At 41.3% G+C, this 22,177-nt stretch overlaps 1 protein-coding gene across 1 annotated transcript in view; it reads left to right on the top strand.

Annotated features, from left to right (window-relative positions):
- Nucleotides 1-22,177, top strand: part of LOC105931187 (collagen alpha-1(XVIII) chain) — an 87,635-nt gene that overhangs the window by 60,861 nt on the left and 4,597 nt on the right. Inside the window, exons 8-38 of the mRNA XM_021320141.2 lie at nucleotides 5,098-5,230; nucleotides 6,213-6,256; nucleotides 6,515-6,697; nucleotides 6,863-6,889; nucleotides 8,562-8,615; nucleotides 8,738-8,812; nucleotides 8,902-8,949; nucleotides 10,233-10,358; nucleotides 12,122-12,175; nucleotides 12,606-12,641; nucleotides 12,784-12,918; nucleotides 16,216-16,269; nucleotides 16,359-16,394; nucleotides 16,604-16,648; nucleotides 17,045-17,107; nucleotides 17,775-17,810; nucleotides 17,900-17,983; nucleotides 18,130-18,195; nucleotides 18,290-18,352; nucleotides 18,493-18,582; nucleotides 18,742-18,777; nucleotides 18,896-18,949; nucleotides 19,109-19,165; nucleotides 20,571-20,630; nucleotides 20,737-20,778; nucleotides 21,061-21,138; nucleotides 21,284-21,311; nucleotides 21,414-21,482; nucleotides 21,689-21,714; nucleotides 21,796-21,894; nucleotides 21,972-22,125. Coding sequence (XP_021175816.2) covers nucleotides 5,098-5,230; nucleotides 6,213-6,256; nucleotides 6,515-6,697; nucleotides 6,863-6,889; nucleotides 8,562-8,615; nucleotides 8,738-8,812; nucleotides 8,902-8,949; nucleotides 10,233-10,358; nucleotides 12,122-12,175; nucleotides 12,606-12,641; nucleotides 12,784-12,918; nucleotides 16,216-16,269; nucleotides 16,359-16,394; nucleotides 16,604-16,648; nucleotides 17,045-17,107; nucleotides 17,775-17,810; nucleotides 17,900-17,983; nucleotides 18,130-18,195; nucleotides 18,290-18,352; nucleotides 18,493-18,582; nucleotides 18,742-18,777; nucleotides 18,896-18,949; nucleotides 19,109-19,165; nucleotides 20,571-20,630; nucleotides 20,737-20,778; nucleotides 21,061-21,138; nucleotides 21,284-21,311; nucleotides 21,414-21,482; nucleotides 21,689-21,714; nucleotides 21,796-21,894; nucleotides 21,972-22,125 — 2,155 coding nt within the window. The remainder of the gene's footprint in view (nucleotides 1-5,097; nucleotides 5,231-6,212; nucleotides 6,257-6,514; nucleotides 6,698-6,862; nucleotides 6,890-8,561; nucleotides 8,616-8,737; nucleotides 8,813-8,901; nucleotides 8,950-10,232; nucleotides 10,359-12,121; nucleotides 12,176-12,605; nucleotides 12,642-12,783; nucleotides 12,919-16,215; nucleotides 16,270-16,358; nucleotides 16,395-16,603; nucleotides 16,649-17,044; nucleotides 17,108-17,774; nucleotides 17,811-17,899; nucleotides 17,984-18,129; nucleotides 18,196-18,289; nucleotides 18,353-18,492; nucleotides 18,583-18,741; nucleotides 18,778-18,895; nucleotides 18,950-19,108; nucleotides 19,166-20,570; nucleotides 20,631-20,736; nucleotides 20,779-21,060; nucleotides 21,139-21,283; nucleotides 21,312-21,413; nucleotides 21,483-21,688; nucleotides 21,715-21,795; nucleotides 21,895-21,971; nucleotides 22,126-22,177) is intronic.

A 22,177-nucleotide genomic window follows, 5' to 3' on the forward strand; every position in this document is an offset into this window, starting at 1 on the left:
TTATCCCCCCAGAACTTGAGGGACAGGGGAGAGTGAGAGCAGGAACAAAACTCTGATCAATCCCTGCTGTTCAGTCCGAATGGCAGGGATTGATCAAGGTTTAAAAGGCCTGCAGCTCCCACAGAGATTTATTTTTTAACCTCCTTTTTCTGCATAATGCATTGACTACTGTCAGGATGGAAGGACCATTTCACCCAGTATAGCAGAAAGTGTTTCTGAACAGGATTACCAACTATAGCTTGTGGTGAATGTAGACAGGGAAACACCTAAAACATGCGGTGTCTTTATTCAATGGCAACAACAGAGACCACAGTGCACTGAGAAACTAAAAAAAAAACATAAAAATATCCAACGGCAAAGGCAAGTCAAATCAGAACCTTAATGCAAGAAACACTTAACGTACAGAACACAAGGCTCACTAGGAACCGCAAAACACACAGAAAAAATCACTTAGATACAGAACGTCTAAAAAAACCACAGACTGAGGCTTTAAAATTGTTTAAAAAAAACTAGCAAAACATGGATATTTGAATAATTTACAGAGGTGTCAAGTAACGAAGTACAAATACTTTGTTACTGTACTTAAGTACACTTTTTAGGTATCTATACTTTACTCCATTACTTGTTTTTCTTCCCACTTCTGAATACTCATTACATTTTCACACAAGTATCTGTACTTTCTATTCCTTACATTTTTCAAACAAACGTTACTCGTTACTCTTGGCTTCAGTTTAAAATTTATAAATATTTATTTCACGTAATGTGCGCCATCCAATGCAGATCATTGGCGCCATCCACACCTAGTGAGAACTAGTGTAATTGGATAAGTCATATAACGCAAACACTCATTGGTTAGCTATTCTATAGCTATTCTCTTTCTCTCTCTCTCTCTCTCTCTCTCTCTCTCTCTCTCTCTCTCTCTCTCTCTCTCTCTCTCTCTCTCTCTCTCTCTCTCCAAACTACATAGAATGTTTTTGCACCAAAGGGTATAGTTTACCTTAGATATTTGATGGAACTCACACATTTATGTTCTGGCAGTTCTGCAGGTTTGAATACTACCTCTGTTTGGAATTGAATTCCAATAAGGTTTGAGAGAGAGAACATGCTCCTTTAGTGACTTTGTCTTTGACTAATGGGTTAATGATTATGTTGTGTCTTGGGCCACATGTAGAACTAATCAATGTTTAAATTAAGCTTTCGATTCATATAGTGGCATTTTTTTTAAAGGTTACTTTATACTTTTATACTTTAAGTAGTTTTTGGAGCACATACATTTTCACTTTTACTTAAGTAAAGAGGTCAAGTTGATACTTAAACTTTTACCAGAGTGTTTTTAAACTGCAGTATCTATACTTCTACTTAAGTAACAAATGTGTGTACTTTTGACACCACTGATAATTTAAGGTTAAATCTTTATTTTAATGACGACAGCAGATAGAAAATGGTAAATTTACATAAAGGAATGGTGGAGAGAGAAACCCTAAAATCCCTGGACTGTTGCCAGGAGCTTTTCACAGCATGTTAGAAATAGGCTGATTAACAAAAAAGGCTAATATTAGAGGCACAAACAGAGAAAAGGAGACAAGAAGACATCAGAGGCCCTGGATATTACTAGAGATACAGCTGGAAGTGTAGTTAAAAGTCAAAGGAGCATTGCTATGCCATCTGGTGGCCTAAAGGTGAAGCATTCAGGGACTAACAGCTTCCTGAAGAGGGGAGGGTGTTTAAAAGGCCTTGGATTGCAGAAAAACACCTGCAGTGAGGTGTTTCTACCAAACCTTACAAAACCCTACAACATGCTGAAGGGCTTAATGCATGAACTCCAAGCTGGACACCTCCATTGACCCACAAGCGCAAGTAAAGTCAGCTATAATTTGTTCAAATCTCTATCAAAAAGCCAAGGAGGTACTAGGATTCCATCCTGCAGAGCGATGAATAAAACCTCAAACTCCTGGAGCCTTTTAGTTCAGCAGCATATCTGAAGAAGGAATAAGGAAGCGTGTGATATAAACAACACCGCGGCTACAGGGAAACAGCCATGCTTTGGGGTTGCTTCCCTTCTGCTGGTACTGAAAGTGTGTTGAAGGCGAGTTGCATCCAATTATTATAGGAGCAATTATTTGGTTTTATTTGGCTTATCTATATCTATAGATAGATATATCAATATCTGCTATATCTATATAGATATAGACATATAGACATATAGATATAGATACCGTATTTTCTCCTTTCAAAATCTTGAATTATCACTTGAATTTAATCTATGTATAGTGTACTATAGGTAGCAGTGTTTCTATTGATGTAGTTTCTGTACTTTTTCCATCAGGACTCCAGTAATATTAAAAAATTGTTCTGTCTTTTACTAATTTAAAAGTCTTTTCATGCCATAAAATGTAGGTACCTATTTCAATTCTTTTGACAAATTAAATAAAATAAAACGCACCAGGCCTCCTCGTCCTCAACATATTTGGCTTTAAAATCATACCAAACTAAAATGAGACATTCTTTCAAAGTGAATGTTTCTCAGCTAAAAAAATAAAAATTAAAAAAAAAACTTTAGATGTTTTGTAAAGGACAGAGATGTCTTTGGCCTCATCCAAGCTGAAAAGACGATGTCGGTCTGGTAAAGGCGGCTGGAATCATGTCTTTTTAATCATTTTAACCATATGCTGCGTCACAAAATGACATATTGGTCGTGTTTGTTTGGACTGATGTTTACCAAGTTACTGCATTCGTGCTCGAAGCTGTAATTTGCTCATTGGCTCTCCTGCCAACATTTTGATGGGAAAATTACGCTGCGGCTCGGTTTTGCCTTGTAAACACGGAGCTGCAGCCAGCAAACAATTAAACTGTGAAAACCAGAGCCGATGTCTATATGTTTGGCCTTAATAAGGTGTCATTTAGGGGGGATGTGGAAGTCCTTGTCAATCCTGACGTGGATGAGCACGTTTGGTACTGTTGGCCTGTGAATTACCCATATATCATAAATAGTGACACATCCAGTAAGGTTGAATTGATTTCATATGAAAATGCAACATTTTAAGGGTTCAGTCCTAATAATGCATGCTAGGAAGCACAGTTCTGGTCAAGTTTAAAAACATATTTATCACAGGGAATCCGGAATTAATGTCTTTCCAATTTTGGACCTAACGATTTTTTTCAACCTGTCATTTCCAGAAAGGACTGATTGAACAACAGTGTTTTAAAATTGAATCATTTGAAAATCAGGAATTGTGTGCAGGAGTTTGAATTAATCTAATTTAATCTAAACTGAGTCAAAAGGATCTATACTTCCTCAGGATATTTAGTCAAACGTCCCTTAGTTGGTTCCACCTCGACCAAATGTCCTTTTTTAGTCATCAGCCCTCTTCTAGCATCATTCTGGTGGGATGTTTGACCGCTAACCCTGGTAGGTTTCCTGGCATAAACTCTGATTTCAGACATAATCCAAACTTATTGATCTCATATTAGCCAACGTTGTTTATTTAAAAACCTGGGCTGATGTGCGTTTGCAATCATGGTTCTGTTGGAGAACCCAGTTTCGAGTTTTGGAAGTAATCCTCTTTTTTTATTAGCCCACCCAATTTGTGAAATTTACCAGCACTTCAGACAGAAAAACGCAGCACCACAGCATGATGCCATACTAAGTAGATGGTAGGCATCATAAGGCTAAAAGCTAGTCGGAGCGGCAAAAAGACCAAACTGGATGTTTGTCGTGTGTAAACGACCAAAACCTTCCAATGTCAAAGAGGTGATGATAAACTGCCATTTAGGTTTGCAACGGATGATTGATTACATAGGCTGAGCTAGGTTAGGGTTCCATACCTAACTTCCATATGAAACATGATGAGAACTGGAAGGCATAAAGAGGAATTGTCGAAATCCAGAAGTTTGACCATTGCCTGTTTTATCCGTTCTAAAACGATCTTTGATGTTAGCTGAACCAGATGTTCACCCTCAGATGAACGGAAATTGGTTGGGAGGTTCATGAGCCACCCAGAGACCTCCAAGGCTGACGCCCGACATCAACTGGACACCGATGGGACATCAGCGTCTCTCTCCACAGTGAAGACAGTTTTAAAATGGTCACTGACTGAGAGGCTGCTGACTGAGAAAGATCCACTTTCTTCAAAACAAACACCTACAACCAGCCGCTGCTGACATGAATGAGCCCAGTGGCATCTGGAGAAAAGGTTTTACCATCAGAGAAGTCATAGATGGAACTAATTGGTCCAAATAACTAGAAGAATGTTTGGAGGAATGAAAGTTATACTTAAATGTCTAAGAACGTTGTGCCTCGTGCAAAGCATTGTGGCTGCATCATCCTGTGGGCTGGAACAAAGGAGGAGGTAAAGATCCAAACATGCATCACAACTCATTTGGGAATGAATAAAGCAGGACAACATTAAACGTTCTTACTGGTCTTCAAATGATTTGAATCAAACATTGATTAGGTTATACGTGTGGTATTATTTATACCACAAAATACATGATTATTTCAAGTCAGTCTCTGGATCTTTGGTACCAGGTTTAAAGAAACACGTCTTGTGTCAAACATGGTCTTTTTTTCAGTTTGAAAACATTAATTTGTTTGATGTTTTCTTTAAAATTTGGTGCAATTGTTTCTAAAATAGAGACAGATCAATTGAAGTCATACATTTCAAAATGGATTTTATGAAGTCAGTAATTCCCAATAATTTTGTTCTTTCTGTAAATAAAATATACACATACACTGGATATACTGAGTATATTAGTGTTTTTTTTAAGTCAACATATTCAGGATCCCCATGCTGACTAATGTGGCCCCATTGCAAGATAATTGGAAATGTCTGAACATTTCCCTACAAATGTAAACACTACAGACATGAAAAGGTACATGTTTCTTTTTCAGGGTGGCCGAGAACGACTTTTTGCAGTATATCGTTTTATACTTGTTTTAATTTTGCATCGGCAACAGGTTGCCTGTCATTTCAGGCAATCTAGATGAAAATGTGTTTTAAGATGTACTGTATGCTTTTTCTTAAATCTTGTAGCATGTTCTTTAGGTTGTTGGTCCATTTTAATATATACATGTGTGCATGTCTGTCTGATTTAAAGCCTTTCCCAGAGCTGGATCCCACATACAGCTCCACAGTCAGACCTCCGCCCACTGAGGTGTCGCTGATTGATGATGAAGATGGAGACGTTGAGGAGTCCTCCGGGCAAGAGGTGGAGTCGACCACAGTAAGAGGTACAATTAATTATTGACATTTGATTATCAACTATCAAGTTTTAATGTCACACGTTTTAAAATGTATTTATATTTATGAATATAAATGTAGGTATTTAGACTTTATTATTATTATTATTATTATTATTATTATTATTATTATTATACAGTTGGCTAATAATGTAAATTAATGTATATAGAGAGTATTTATTATTGACATTTGATTATCATCTATCAAGTTTTAATATCACACGTTTTAAGATGTATTTATATTTATGAATATAAATGTAGGTATTTCGATTTTATTTATTATTATTATTATTATTATTATTATTATTATTATTATTATTATTAATATTATTATTAATATTATACTATAGTTGGCTATTAATGTAAATTAATGTATTATACTATAGTTGGCTATTAATGTAAATTAATGTATCATACTACAGTTGGCTATTAATGTAAATTAATGTATATAGAGACAGTATTTACTATCTTTAAGTTGAATATATATTTTATTATTGTCGGGTATCATTATTTTAGATCAGGCATGTCCAATGTGCGGACTGATTTTTTGATCTAGAGAGCTTTAACATCCCTTTCCTTCACAAAATCTGACTAAGTTGTTTAATTGAAATGATCATATTTTGTAAAGCGGGTAAAAAAAACAACCTAATTTTTAATAACTTATATTTTAACATGTTTACCTATTTATCTAGGCCCTCAAGTACTTTTGGCCTGACAATGTCGGCCCACGTGCCGAAAAGTTTGGACACCCCTGTTTTAGATGTTGGTGATAACATTGTCAGCCAACAGCTCTTATTGTAATTCTAAGTCTGGCCACCAGATGGTGGTAAATAAACACTTTTGCCATTCCTCCTCTTTTCACCAGCGCCAAACCAACAGCTTATCCACATGCTCTGTCTCTTCCTGACTTGCCACATTTCTTAATTCTTTTGTAAAAACTGAGCTGCTGTATTTTAATGTGTGTCTCTTACAGCGACCGCATTTCGGACCGACGCCTCTGAGGTTCAGCCTGACACTGTAAGTTGGCCTCCTCACCTGGACAGGTTATGCATTTGAAGCGCAGCATAAATCTACACCTGAGTAGCGCAGTAGATAATAGATAGTAGTAGTAATCTCCACCTGACCCTGCCATGTGAGTGTGTCCCAGATGCATGGAGCGGACACTCTGCCCCATTTAAACTTCTCCTTTCAAACTTATGCAGCATGGGGCATTATTTAGAAATAACTGCTAGTTTACTCTGAAAGTTGTGGATGAAGGCTTTTTTCCATGCAAAGTCCCTTCAGGTGTCTACGGGACAGAAAGGGGAACCAGGGGAGCCGGGTCCAGCTGGTCCCCCAGGACCCCCTGGCCCTCCAGGACAAGCGTCGGCTGAGGGAGGGGACCCTGGACCAAGAGGTCCTCAAGGCCCACAGGGTCCGCCGGGCCCAACTGGACTTCCGGGCAAAGATGGCGAGCCTGTGAGTTTTCAATCTAATCTGCTTGTTTGTTTTTGTTTTTGCGGCAATCTGAATTTTCTATTTTTAGCTGCGGCTTTGAGAGCAGCAGCGTTTAGTTGTTTATCAAGCTTGCAGGGCAGAGAGCGCACACTGATGGATGGTTTTCTATTTTTGTCCCTTCTCCAGGGGATGGAAGGTGCACATGGTCTGCCAGTGAGTAAAACAATTTTTTTTTCCTAATATTTTTTAGTGGTGTCTGTTTTCTGGGTCGCATGTTTTGCTGTCTCAGTTAAGATTATGCAGGAATTATCTCACTTGGACACCAAGAATGGCAAAGAAATCATGTTAAGCAGAGATTCCTGATGCAACGGATACGGCTCACTGCCCAGGGCAGCATCCTGTTAGGGGTCCAACTGGTCATCTCTCCATCAAACAAGTTCATTGTGGCTTATTTAGTTTCCAGTGAGGGTTAAAAAGGGAATCTCCCTTGTTCTGAAAGGCAGACGAACACGATTTAAAAAAAAAGGAGAGCGGGGTACTCACTGGCCACGTTATAAGGAGCAGCTTGCCAGTTCCAGGTTGGGCCACCTTAAAGCTTTCTTAATTCTGTACAGCATAGATTCAGAAGTTTGGGTCAATGTTGACGTGCCAGCAGCTCACGGTTGCTGCAGATTTGTTAGATAGACATCCATGGTGCCTCAAACCCAAAGGAGATCTACCACCACCACCATTACACTGATTGTAATGAAATCAACACTCATCAGACCAGGACACTTCCTCCCAGTCTATTAATTGTCCAGTTTAGATGAGCCTGCACCAGCTGCAGCCTCCTCTCCTCAGCGACGACAGGAGTGGCACCTCCTCTGGTCCTCTGCTGCTGTGGCACAGCTACTTAGAGGTCTGATGGTATTCCACATGCCTCGGTTCTAACAAGTGCTGATCTGAGCTGCTGTTGCCGTTCCCTCATCTTGAAGCAGTCTGCCCATTAAGATCTGACACCAACAAGGCATGTTCCTCCGCACAGCTGCTGCTCACTGGATATTCTCTCTTCTTCGGACCTTTCTGTAAACCTGAGAGATGCTTGTGTGTGTGAAGGTGAATCTGTGATTTTTTTTAAAATACTCAGCCAGCAGCCGTGTAGCCTCACATCCTCTTTCCTCCCCATTACGACACTCGCTGTAAACTCCAGCGAGCCGTCCTCAGCTCCGGTCGATGCTCTGAATGCGCAGCTGCTGCGGTGTGATTGGCTGATGTGCTATTTGTGTTAAATAAGCCTGTTTAATTGTTAATAAAGTGGTCGGTGAGTGCATTTCTCTGCCGTCTCGGACTCTCTCCAGAAAATACAAACATGTTATACGAATGAGCCAATGTCATTTCTCATCAGCCTGTGTGGTGTTGGTTTATCTTTCACTGTCTTCCAAAAGTATTTAAGCTCCTTTAACTTCGTATTTGGCCACATTAAAAACAAGATTCAATGTTTTATGTTTTATGTATTAGTATCATTTAAATTTAGAACCAATGTACATAATTATCAACACACCGTCCCTGTGGTGGGACAAGCAGCACCACATAAAGGTCCGGCTTTAGATAAGACAAACGTGTGCCGTCTGAAACTGAAACTAATTCTCTTTTTTTAAATACATTATTTGTTTTGTTATTTGGGTGCACGTTCTTCATTCTGCTCTACATCTTTATAGCTATTGTATTCAGTATTTATCATGATCTGTTCATCATAATGTATTGTCAAAGAACACTCGTACCAGTGTAGTCAGCACTGTTATCACATGCTGACCTGTCAACCTTTACCCATGATGCATTGTCTTCCATCCAATTTGACCTTGAACGTGGCTGGGATCAATGTTTTTATTATTTGTTTTATCCCCAGGGACCATCAGGATTCCCAGGACTACCAGGAGATCCTGGTCCGAAAGGAGAGAAGGTAAGGAGTACCATTTCCTTAAAAACATCATCAGGAGGCCTGGTGTTTAGGCACATTAGAAAAGGCGCAAATATTTGGCCAAAGTTAAGGTGAACTGATAATTCTGATGCCGTCTCTCACAGGGTGACCCCGGTCTGGGGGTTCCTGGTCCTCCCGGGCCTCCTGGTCCTCCTGGTCCAGCCAGCAAATCTTCTATGGTCAATTTCTAATCTTCTCATTAAGACATTGATGCCTTAAGCTCCCTTTGAGATCCCTGATCTAACTGGTGCCGTGCTGTTGTCTACAGGAGGGGTCTGGATTTGAGGACTTTGACAGTGACACAGAGGTCATCAGGGTAAGGAACCCAAGCTGCATATTAAGAGGATATGCACTGTCCTTTGGAAACGTGTCCACATTTTGTCCACATCAGCTCCACAATCTTTATCTGTATGGATTTTATGTGCTAGACCTACACAAAGTATTTGATTTATGCAAAGTATGAGCAAAATTATAACATTGTTTCCCAGCTTTTTACAAATATGACAAACATGGTGCGCTTTTTTTTTATTAAACCCCGTACATCCCAGCTGTCACCTCATTAGTAGATAGAGCCTAGCTATGAGTAAGATCCAAAAAAAAGGTTAAAAACTAAAACAACTGGACTTCTAATCTGAACCTGAAGACGTTTCACTTTCTATCCATGAAGCTTTCTCTATTCAAAATGTCTGGAGTAGTGTAGAGTACCCAGCTTCATAGCCCTTGAACTGAGAAAGCTTCCTGGATGGGAAGCGAAACGTCTTCAGCTTCAGAATAGAAGTCCAGTTGTTTTAGTTTCAACCATTTTTTGGGGTTGATCATGACCTGAATGACTCTTCACCAACAATCTGTGGTTTAAGGTAACCTCGGTGTGAATCCGGGTGTTCTGTGTCTGGCCTCAGAGGTCTGTTAGAGGACCTTTATTGAGCAAACGGCATCATGAAGACCAAAGAACCCAGCACGGGTTCTCCAGCAGTTAATGAAGACATTTTAAACAGAGTTAGAGTTTTTGTCACAAGGTGGTTTTATAAACTAAGTGCCCACAGTAAAACATGGTGGCAGCAGCATTATGGTGTGGGGTACTATGCTTCTGTAGTGACAGAAAAGCTGGTCAGAGATGAGAGGATGGATGGAGATAAAAACACGCCAATGGCAGAAGAAAACCTTCTAGAGGCTGTAAAAGAGTCTAGACTGAGACGCAGGTTCACCTTCATGCAGGCGAGCAACACAAAACATACAGCTAGAGTTGAAATGAAAGGATTTAGATCAAAGGTTATTCATGTAGGACGGCCTAGTCAAAGTCCAGACCTGAGGAGTTTTGTTTTCAGAGGTTTTCCATCCAATCTGACTCACCTGGAGACACTTTGCTGAGGTGAATGGACAGAAATCTAATTTTCTGTATTGGTAGCTAGTAAAGACATACCCGAAGGACTTGCAGCTGTTACCTGCAGCAAACAGCGGTTCTACAAATAAAACCATGTTTTATTCCACTGCACCAGTTTGTGTCGGACTATTCCATAAATTAACATTCTTGCAAAGCACTTTAAAGGTCCTTCTTTCACATAATGCTTATTTTCAACCTTCTATGTTTTCTCTTCCCAGGGTCCCCCAGGGCCTCCAGGACCCCCAGGACTACCCGGCCCCCCGGGAGCCCCGACTGCAGGTGTCGCTCCAGGGCCTCCTGGGGTTCCTGGGAGAGACGGAGAGAAGGGAGAAGCCGGACTCGCTGTGAGTGTTCCCCCTTCTCCGAATGCTGACCTGACGTTCTCTAGTTTGAACTAAAGCAGGAACAGGATTATTTAATCCGACAGGGGACTCACGTTGGCAGTCTGATCTGATCCAAGAAGTTCTTCCAGGACCTAAACGGAGGTCCTCTCAGGCCTGAGCGGTGCCTTTCCTGCTCAGAGACCGCTGTGCCTCTCCGTTGGAGCGTTAGCAGCTCTCATTATTTCACCGCTGTTTGGTCGCTCACGGTGGGCCGCTCTGCTGACTTGTAGAGAAAACACACCGCTAAAAAAACAACAACAAAGTTATCAAGCAAGTATCGCCAAAAACTAGAGCACAACACAGAACTAACGGCTCATATAATATAAACTTAGCCACACAGCTTGCAGGGCTTGCCTCTGGCTGCTGGGGCTTAGCCCAAGGCTGGCTGCATGAGACCGTTCATAGCTGCCCCCCCCAGGAGCTTCGCCCTCGGCTAGGACGAGGCTCATCCGCCTGGTGGCTGACGCGATCAACTCAACAGACGGAGGGAAGTGATGCTAATAAGATCTTTCACCAGATAAGAGACATGATTGGAGCACCGTCCTAAAGCGGCCGCAGGGACGTCGCTAGCCTTTATGGTTCATTTAGTTGTGAACCCGGCGAAGCAATTTTCAGAAAAATTAAGACTTTATATGACACATGTTGATTAGCTCCCAAAACCTGAAGAGCTAAATTATTCTCCTAACCTGTAAGGGAGGGGGGGGGGGGGGTCTGATAGTTCAAAGTAGTAAGACTCTAGCTCCCTGCCAGCTTTTACTCACTAGATGCCTCACACATAAAAATGTGACATTAACCTGTAAAGTTTTACAGGGGATGAAATAAATGTCAGTGAGTTGATTTCAGATTATATCGACTCATGTTTGCTCTCTTTTCAGAAACTCTGTTTGTTCCTTCCTTCCTGTGTCCTTCCTTCCTTCCTTCCTTCCTGTGTCCTTCCTTCCTTCCTTCCTTTTTGTGTTCCAATTTTGTGAGAAACTGAATTAGGTTTTGTTTCATAGCTGTAATCATCAAAATGAAATGATGTCCTGCAGTAAATCTCCTTGTAAATGATGAATCTCTATAACAGGGGTCACCAACATGGGGCCCGCGGGCACCAAGTAGCCCCCCGAGGACCACAGGTGGGGCCCACGAGCCTGCTCAAAAAAACAACACAATCCACCTGCGAGATGCATCTAAAACTTTATTTTATTGCGTTACTCTTCCTTTTTATTCACACTTGCAATTATATAGATTTAAAAGCGACAATATCTATAACAAAGCATGAAAAATATGTTTATTTTACATAACTTTAAGGTGAACTCTGACTCTTCTAGTTCAAAGGTGAGTACTAGTAGCCCTTCATGTGACACAACACAAATAAAGCAGCTCTGTTTATAAAAGGTTGGTGATCCCTGCTCTATAACTTGTGATTCACCTTATTGAATGAATTCCTGAATTAAAGTAACTTGTCATGATATTTTAATTAATGTAGTTCCATTCCTCCACTCTCCACTTTACAGCCCTCCCCCTTTTATTTTTGCAGGTTTTATATTTAAAGCCTGTCTGCTTTTCCAAACAACTTCTGGGAAGTTGTTTGGAAAAGTTATACATTTCGCTGGAAAATAGGTGTAACGAGTTGTTTAAAATGCGGCTGCTGTTTTAAAATTGTGTGTTGCACAACTTTTGTTCACATCATTTCAGGAGGTAAAAGCTGAACTATAAAGAGGCTGTTGCCTGTGTTGCAGGGGGTTGATGGGAAAGATGGTGACCCAGGGCCTGCGGGAGAGAAAGGAGACAAGGTGAGACGGAAACTCGTCAATTTGTGTTCCCATTGAGAAAGAAAATAGGATCGTCTGTTAAATTTCCCTTGTTCCGCCTCTTATGTTGCAATTTTTTCTGGATTCCTCCTCTATCTAGAAAAAAAAACGTCATGGCCAAGTGTAACCTCCACCATGACAACCTCTGCATCCACCAACCCCAATTTACCTTCTGCAGATCTCTGAACCCTTTTGTTAAAACAATAATAAAAAAAAAACAATTACACACAAACGAAGTAACTATCCAGTACGAAAAGCCAAGCTCTTAATGAGGCGACCCAATGGACTAATAAAGCAGCGAAGCTCGAGTGTAAACAAAGGCTGCGCTGCTTTTTAAAGCGGACCAGAATCCGTCTGCAGTCGACACCGCAGCTAATTTAATTTGCTCCTTTTTCATTGGTTTGTTTTAAAGGGAGAGCCTGGAGCGAGCGGGCCACCAGGACCAAAGGTACGACCTATTTTACTGCTTGTCTGGAAGGATAATGAACCATTACCAGCATTAGCGACCCATAATTATGATGGGTTTTGTTGTTCTGGCTCCAGAACCACTGAGGCGCTTAGATTTAACACACTGAGTTTGTCTCCTGCAGGGAGATCTGGGCCCTCCGGGGTTTCCAGGATTACCGGGGTCACCTGGCAGCGAGGGGCAGCCCGGTCCCAGGGGTCCACCTGGACCTCCTGGGCCCCCAGGAACCTCAGCACGAGGCCTCTCCAGGGCGTTTGAGGTAGTTTATTTTTTAATTATTACATTTCCTCAACACATGTTGCCCTGTTGGTGTGCCCACCACACGTTAGTGGGTTGCAAATAATTTAGTCATCCGTGAACTTTTCTGCATTTCTTCACCTCACAACCGCGAACTTTGATGCATTTTATTTGGATTTTCGGTGATAAACCGATAGAAAGTGGGAGGAAAATGCTCCGTTGTTTTCTTTCCAACAACATGTGAAAAGTGTGGGATGCACTTGTGTTCATGCTCTCACAATCAGCACAATTTTGCCACGGTTACAGCAGGAAGTCTGTTGGGGGTGTCTTGACCAGTTTTGCATGTAGATAATGAAATACTGAAAGCTTGGCTACAGTCAGTTTGGTCGAAGACCATCTCTCTTGGTCCAAGTCTCGACGCATATTCTAAGTTGGGTTTAACTGGCCATTTCTAACTCATTAATATGCTTTCCCCCCCCCTAAACCAGTAGTCAAACTTGATTTCTTGCCCTGCAGCTTTTAGATGCTTCCCTGGTCCAAAGCACCTGAATCCAAATGGCTGAACTTTCTCCCCAGTGCAGAGTTGGGTTCTACAGAGTCCTGCTATTGACCTAATTATCTGTTTTAGTTGTGTTTAAAGAGAGATGCATGGCAAAATATTACAAGATACCAACCCTCAAGGATTGGAGCTTGTCCCCTTTGATCAGAACCACTCATAGTAGCTCTGCCTGCATGTTTAGTGTAGGGCTGGATGATAAATCAATAATGATATATATCGATCGATAGACGTATATCGATGGTAGAAACAGGTTTCCTTCCTTTTTCATTCTAGCCATGTAGATTATTATTAGTTACTGCATCCTCCCAACCAATCACAAACAGATCCAGGAACTATCTGTCACCAAACTCCGCCCCCTTCAAAGGGTTCAAAGAGCGTATGTTGTTTTTATTTTTTTTAAAACTTGCAGTTTTGGTAAAAAGTAGGTTGAATAAAGGGTTGAGTTTGAATTCAGTGTTTGTGTGTTCTGGATCTAGAAATAAGTCGCTAAGCAGCAGCATAAAATGACCAGGGCTGTACTTAAAATATACATTTTGAATTTGCTGATAATTATTGATCAATGTGATTTGTATTTTATCGATATGCTTGTTTTCTATATCGTCCAGCCCTAGTTTAGGGTCATTGTTCTGCTGGAAGATCAACCTACCGGTCTCCAGTGTTTTGCTTCCTCTGAACGTTTTTCTCTCTGTATTCAGCTCCATTCTGCTAAAAAAAGCTCTCCCATAGCATGATGCGGCCACCGCTGTATTTTACTGATGTTAAGATTTAGTTTTCTGCCACTCTCAGCATTCAGCTCTAGTTTCTGACCAAAGCAGCATCTTACGTGTTTACTGTGTTCCCTGTAAACAGGACTTCTTATGGCTTTTTTTTTTTAACAGGGTTCTCTATCAAACCTCTGACGTCTTCATAGACCAGCTGCATTTATACTTAGATGAGCCCCCTTTTTTATCAGAGTACAAAGGGGGCCCGTCACATTTTTGTTAAAAAAACTTGTTGTAGTAAAGCTAGGAGGCCACGGATCTACCAATGCTGTGAAACATTACATCAATATTTGCTCCTTACAGCAAGTTTAAGGTTACATCAATCTAAATACTTCATCCTTTGTATAGTCTAAGCAGAGTTTCCTCCCCCTAATATGAGCTAATCGACATTCATGTCAGCCGCCAATAACTGTTGCAAAGCGTTGGCTAACTGGCCTCTCTCAGCTCCTTTTGATTCATTTTAAATTATTATTCTCATTACTGCAGTGAGACCGCACTGCACACAAACCTCATGTCTTGTTTGCTCTAAGGAAACAAAAATCTGTCTGAAGCCACGACAGAAAAGCAGCCTGACGAATCCCTGCAAGGTTTAAGAGAGCCGCAATAACCTGGTTGCAGAAACGTGAACTGTACTTTGTTCAAGTTCAAGAATCTTTATTATCCCCAGGGAGCGGCTGATTGCACAGCCGGTAGTAAAACACAAAGACGGATAGCAAAACACGATACAGTTTGAAAATCTAATCACTGTTGGGATAAATGGATGATTTAGTCGGTCAGTCCTGATTCTTGGCAGCCGATGTCTGCATCTGGATGGAAGCAGCTTGAATTCGTCGTGCAGTGGGTGGGCCGGATCTGCCGGGATCAGTTTGGCCTTTTTCCACTGGCCTCTCCTCTTCTTACACAAGACCATGAGGTCACTTTTTTTTTACAAGTTAAAGGACCAAACCTACAGATGAAAGTTAAATTCATATTTCCACAGTTTCTTTCTAGGTCAGGTCTGGTTTTCTTTCTATGAAAGATAACCAGAGCTGACCTAACGTGGGGTATAGTAGAAAGAAGCTAACCCGAGGTCAAGTTAAGACTAAGACCAGACAACACCATGACTATTGGGGCGAGCATACCACAACACTACCTCACCTTTTATTGAGAAAAACATCCACTCTTTATGAAGAGTCAAGGATTTGTTCTGAAAATCTTTGAAGGTAACTAAACTCCTTCAGCTTAATGCCACTAAACAAAATTCTACTCCTTAAGTTCATAGTTTGTCTGCTGAAAACAGCCGAACAGAGCTGTGGATTAGTTTTTATACTGCAAAAAAGGAGCTATTAATAAGTAAAATCTTCTTGAAATTAGTGGATTTGTTTTTATACTGCGAAAAAGGAGCTAAAAATAAGTAAAATCTTCTTGAAATTAGTGGATTTGTTTTTATACTGCGAAAAAGGAGCTAAAAATAAGTAAAATCTTCTTGAAATTAGTGGATTTGTTTTTATACTGCGAAAAAGGAGCTAAAAATAAATAAAATCTTCTTGAAATTAGTGGATTTGTTTTTATACTGCGAAAAAGGAGCTAAAAATAAGTAAAATCTTCTTGACATTAGTGGATTTGTCCTTATTTGAGCAGGTAAATAAGGTTATCTGCCAATGGAATGAGATCTTTGCACTTATAAACAACTCATCTCCATCTTATTTCAAGTGCTATCTATCTATCTATCTATCTATCTATCTATCTATCTATCTATCTATCTATCTGTCTGTCTGTCTGTCTGTCTATCTCTTTCTCTAAAAATACTGATTCCATTGGTTGATAATCCTATTTACCTGCTCAATACACTAATTTCAAGAAGATTTGTAGTTCCCTTTTTGCAATGTGGACACATTTAGACTATCGCAAATTTAAATTTAAATTATGTCCAAGAGATCACAGAGTTAATTCGTACGGAAGATTTACTTTTCAAACCCTTTACTGAATCTGAATTGTACCTGCTTTTTTCTTTTTTGAGGATCTGGAAGGATCGGGCTTGCTGGATGATTTCGGAGCCTCCACTGGTCCTCGGGTACAGACAATAAACGTGTGCCTAACAAAGCATAATCATGCCACAAAAGCCTCCTGCTCACCTTATTTATTGCGTCTGCTGCCTTATAGGGCCCGCCAGGAATCCCCGGACCTCCAGGACCCAAGGTGAGATATTGTGGCGTGTGTTCGCGTTGACACTTATTTGATTCTGGGAGTTATCTCGGCATCTCATTCCCCCTGCAGGGTAGATTTAATGTGAGGTTGGCGCTCAGTGAAACCAATGGGTTTGGGGACGGGCATTTTTATTCACACATAGCTCAATATTTATGTCTGTTCTGTCTTTATTCCCCCCCCCCCCTTCATGTCTGTCACAGGGAGAAGATGGTTTAGAAGGGCCCCCGGGAAAGCCAGGCCAAAAGGTCAGCCTTCTAGCTGCCGTTATCTTCACTGTCCCTCCGTGAGACGTCTGAACACAATCAGACAAGCTTCTTAACGGTCGCCAGCCTTCGGGTCAGGAAAAAGCTGTGATATGAGCCCTAATTGTGACACGACCCGCCAGCTTTGAACCACATGCTGTTAAAGAGGCTAGAGATGCTGTCCGGACTCAGGCTCCTCACTGTCTGACCTGATCTCCGTCTCTGAGGAGAAGAAAGCGCTGCGATCCACAGGCGACCGGATCACAAGAGCACAGAGAAATGGGCTCGTTTTGTTTTAATGTCTGAGTGATGGTGCGGTGCTCCGGCCTTTTTAGTACAGCCCACAAACATGTCAGATTAGTGCGTCATCCGGGTGTTGTTTTGTGACGGTGTCTGCAGGGGGAGCTAGGTGTCAGAGGACCATCGGGTCTCCCTGGCCTGGATGGATTGAAAGGAGAACAGGTTGGTGGTTTTTATTTTTTACAACAAATGATGGCATAAATGCTATTAAACCACTTTTTAAAATAATAAACTTTCAAGACGAATCTTAATGTGCAGCAAAACTATTTAGTCTTATGAAGATATGAGGCCCAAGCATTAATTTTGAAATTTGGAGTCCTCATTTTGTGCTACTAAACTTAGCTGAATTGATCATGATAAATTACATTGACTGTGTTGTTTTTCAGCCAGAACATTTTCAAATAAGATTAAAAAATCAGGATAAAATCAGGTCCGAAATGATTGATCATAAAAACATTGTGTCCTATTTCTAGCTGTAGTTCTCTGTTTTTTAGGGTCAGTCACTCAGAGTGCTGGTGAAGATTTGCCTAGAAGAAATAGTAGATCATAAATGATCCACGAATACAATGAATAGAAAGGGATATGTAAACTGAACCTGCTTCTAAGCTTTTAAGCCACACCCCCATTTGGAGGTGTGACAAGACATCCCTTAAAGTCCCACCCCCAAAATGGGTGTGGCTTAGAGGCTTGTGATGAAATAATGTTGCATGATTAAGGAGAAAACATTTGATTATAATATCCAACAATTTGATAACAAAGAATGCATCAATTAAGATGTAGCGGCAGAAAATGGTTATCTTGCTTTGACTTGCTGTGTGAATGTTTACAGGGAGCAAAAGGGAACAAAGGAGATCCAGGACTAAAGGTGAAATGGTTACCTACAGCATAAATGACTACCTTTAAAAAAAAAAAAAACAAACAAAAAAAAACTAAACGTCCAATGTTCTACATCAGGGAGAACGTGGCCAGGATGGGCTCAGTGTTGTTGGTCCTCCCGGACCCCCTGGACCTCCAGGGCCGGTTATCAACCTCCAGGATGTAAGTGGCATCAGACCATTAGATTGTAACCGAGTTTTCCTGGTGTCTCACCTTCAGCTACCATGTTAACTGATGGAAACATGTTTTCCAGCAGCTGCTGTGTTCATCTTTCAGAAATTTGAGGTTTTCCCTTCTTGTTTTCTCAGCTTCTGCTTAATGCGACAGACGGTGCCTTCAATTTCTCAGGGATTTTTGAAACTCAGGGTCCCGCTGTGAGTATCAGAAAATAATAGTTCTAAAAAAATAACAAAAAAAAAGGTTTGGTTTTGGTGCTTTCTTAATGCTTGGTTTCCAAAACTGTTTTAGGGACCAAAAGGTCCAAAAGGCGACATCGGACTGCAAGGTTTAGCAGGACACCAAGGAATAAAAGTGAGATTTACAAACATCACAGTTTAAAATGTGTAAGACTTGCAATTAGGTTCCGTTTTTCATTAATCACGCAGACTCATCGGTTTAATTTGTGTGCATGCATGTTGCTTTTTCTCCTGTCCCATGTTGTCTGTGTGTAGGGTGAAAAGGGTGAGCCTGGATTAGTCGTCACTGCAGATGGATCCTTAATGTCAGATCTGTCTCGAGCTGTGGGAACCAAAGGAATCAAGGTAGGATTTCCTGTCAGCAGCTTAAACATTTCATTTAGTTCCCCCCAATGCGTTAGCTTCACATGAAATCAATCAAAGTAATGGATGTAAGCAAGTTCTTAGGATATAATTACCTTGGAAAAGCCTGTAAATCACAGCACTGTGTGTCGATGTTGGCAGGGAGATAACGGCGTTCCCGGAGCCCGTGGAGTTGCCGTAAGTTTTCACTGAGAACAGCGCAAATATCAATTTCAAACATTGTGTACAGTTTCCAGCTGCTGATGTATCAGGATTTTTGATGAATCTGAGAAATACTGTGGGTTTTCGCCCATAGGGGCCAATTGGACCACCAGGACCCAAAGGAGAAATCGGTTTCCCTGGACGACCAGTAAGCGCCATGAGCCTAATTAGCATTCACAGTAAAGAGTAAACATGTACTAATTAAGATTTAACTTAAAACACCACAGACTTTGTAATCAAAACATCCAAAGTTCTCCAAGTGTCTAATTTGGTTTCAATCTAAACTCAAATTTAAATCTGTGTGCAGGGTCGTCCTGGCTTGCTGGGACCTAAAGGACAGAAAGGGGACCCACAGGGCCTGCCAGTGAGTTAAACGCCGGAACCGCTTCCATTTTATCAGGATTCCTCCACTACAAATATTCCTCCTTTTTATGCCATCGTGATAAAAGACGCTGGATGATTACAGTTCAATATAGTATTATCATCAGGGAGTATTTAAGTAGTTTTGCTTGAGAAATCTACATCAAAAAGCTAATATTCACAGAGGGAACACATTTTTTTGTTGTTGCAAATTTAGAATAGGAAATGAACTTTTTGAATATGAGCACAGAAGTTTTCAAACCTTTCGCAGTGGCGCTCTAAGTTGAGCTCATGTGCATCCTGTTTCGACCGGCCTTCAGATGCTTCTGTAACTTGAGCCTAACCAACGAGTGATGACCTCACCAGACTGAATGCGATTTGCTGTTGGAACACAATTGTCCATATAGGTTCTCACAGCAGCCAGTCAGCTGATTGTCTGCAGACATCCTAAATCAGGAGTCAAAGCACAAATCAGGGGAAGGACACCACAACATTTCTGCAGCACCACATGTCCCAGAAAGCACTGGGGTCCATTATTTTGGAAATGGAAACCCCAATAATCGGAGGAGAAAGGTAACCCAACGGTCACTAACACGGTGCTCCATTGGTCCCATGTGGTGATAGAAGCACCCAGAAGGGCCGCCATTGCTACTGCGCTTCACCAATCAGCGCTTTGCAGTTGAGGGGTCAGATAGAATAAGGAAGCACCTTAGAGATTTTCAGACCAATAGAAACAAATTTCTCTGGACACATGAAAATAAAATGGGTACTGGCAAATGACCTGGCTGATGATCTTAATACTGTCAAGCATGGCGGTGGCTGCATTATGCTGTGGGGATGCATTTCTGCCACAGGAACTAGCAACTAGATGCGGCTGAGATGACCTCAACCAAAAAAAACCAAATTCTTCAATAAAACCTGATCAGCGCTCAGAACAACAGGCAATAAGTAGCCTGGGTCATGTTTCAAGTAGGCATTTTGAAACATGACCCTTTTAACTCTAATCGAACATTTCTGTTAAAGCATTTAAATGTTCGTTCACTGGTGCTGCCCATCCAACCCGGTAGACAGCAACATTTAGACTGTACCGTGAGGGGAAAAAGCTGTATGTTTTGTCACACAGTTTATGTAAAAATCTGGTTTCAACTCTGTTTTTGTGTAAAGACAAAAAAGACGACCACCTACTCATTTAAAAATTATTTAAAACAAGTTTGCATTCATTATCTTTGCAGCGATGGCTTGGACAACGCTTGTAGAACAGAGACTACTAGTAAATGTGCTTCATGAGGGGATTCCAGTCCTTCCCATCCCTTCTTGGCAGGGCGTGTCAGATGGAGTTTGTTGTAATCTGACCCATAAACTTCTCACTTTCACTCCCTCTGCTGACTTTTTCTCCTGCTCCCTTTTAGGGACCTCCTGGACCTCCCGGACCCCCTGGCAAGCCAGGAATATTTAGCTGCCCCAAAGGAGTAAATATGCATCCATTTTGTTTCCTCTTAGCCAATTGTCGTTTTTGTTAATCTTTTTCTAAGTTCTCAGTCGTTGTTTTTTTTTTTTTTTGTTTTGTTTCTGAAGACGGTGTTCCCCATCCCTCCCAGACCAAACTGCAAAATGCCAGTAGGTTACGATCCCGTTTCAACGAAGCATGACACAATTAACCGCGTAGTTGCAGACAACAAAGCATCTGCTTTTTTCTTTTTTGTCGTCCTGCATCTTTTCACTCACAACTATCGATAATTTTTTTGGCCCTTTTAAGAGAACGGGTTCGCTTGCTCGTGGCTCCATTTTCATTAGGCGGTAGAAAAATGCCTCCGCCTTTCAGACCTCACTAAATATTTCTCCCGTTTCCTACATTTATGTGCATGTTATTGTCATACTAACCGACGTTTCGTCAATTAGAACATCTTCAGGGAGTTTCCAAAATATTCCTGCATGCTGCATGTGAACAACAGGAGGGTGGAGGCTCAGCTGGCGGAGGTAGAAATTAAACCACATCAGGTTTTACGCTGCATGGGCAACTGTAACTCACCCCGGATTAAATAGCCATTTTCATAGATGATATTGAATGCTGTGATTGTTATCATTGCTTGATTATGTCCCGTGTCTGCGTCATTATTTGCAGCTTCATCCCAACGGAACAATTGCAACAGGTTGGTTTGTCTAAAGTCATGGTCTGAGTTCAGGTATTTATTTCTTAGAAATTAAAGGAAGGAACACAACAGAAGACACATTTATCTTTTTTTCCATTTCAGGTAACTGCCTCCAAGGACCAAAAGGAGAGAAGGGGGAAACGGGTCCTCCAGGGTTACCAGCGCCCCAAAGTAAGAAGAAAGCAGTTTTTGTTTTTTGATAATTAATGATAAATAATAGGGTTCTGAGCTTTGAGTCTTTGAAATTTGGTTTGTGCAGTCACCCTGCTGAGATGAAACTATTGAGCTGGCTTCTAAAATATTCTGGGACTCTCTTAATGACTCAAATATTTTTAAAGCGACTGATAAGTGTTATTTTTTCCTTGTTTTTTTTTAAGGTTCATTTTTCCCCAGAGGAGGATGGGTAAGTTTCACTGCCCTCTTTCGCTTTTCTTCTTGCCTACTTGATGTTCTTGAGTTGGATCTTTCCTGTGTGTCCCTGCAGGAGGTAAAGGGCGAAAAGGGCATCCAGGGGGAGAAGGGAGAAAAGGGAGAGGTCGGGTATCCAGGACAACCGGGCATACCTGGGAGGTCCGGACTGGTGGTGAGTCCTCGCTTGCTGGGCTGATTGTTGTTTTGGAAAAATATAATCAGCAACTTAGTTTACCTGACTTCATTTAGGGTCCCAAAGGAGAGTCGGTGCTCGGACCCCCTGGCCGCCCAGGGATGCCTGGTCCCCCCGGCGTTCCCGGCTATGGCAGACCTGGTGGCGTCGGCCCACCTGGACCACCAGGTCCACCGGGACCACCTGGACTGTCCCATAGATACGGCTCAGGTATGAACCTTTTACCGTCAAAGAGTCCTAAATAGAGAACCTCTCAAAAGTC

Source organism: Fundulus heteroclitus, chromosome 21 (assembly GCF_011125445.2).
Source record: "Fundulus heteroclitus isolate FHET01 chromosome 21, MU-UCD_Fhet_4.1, whole genome shotgun sequence".
Taxonomy (NCBI): Eukaryota; Metazoa; Chordata; class Actinopteri; order Cyprinodontiformes; family Fundulidae; genus Fundulus; species Fundulus heteroclitus.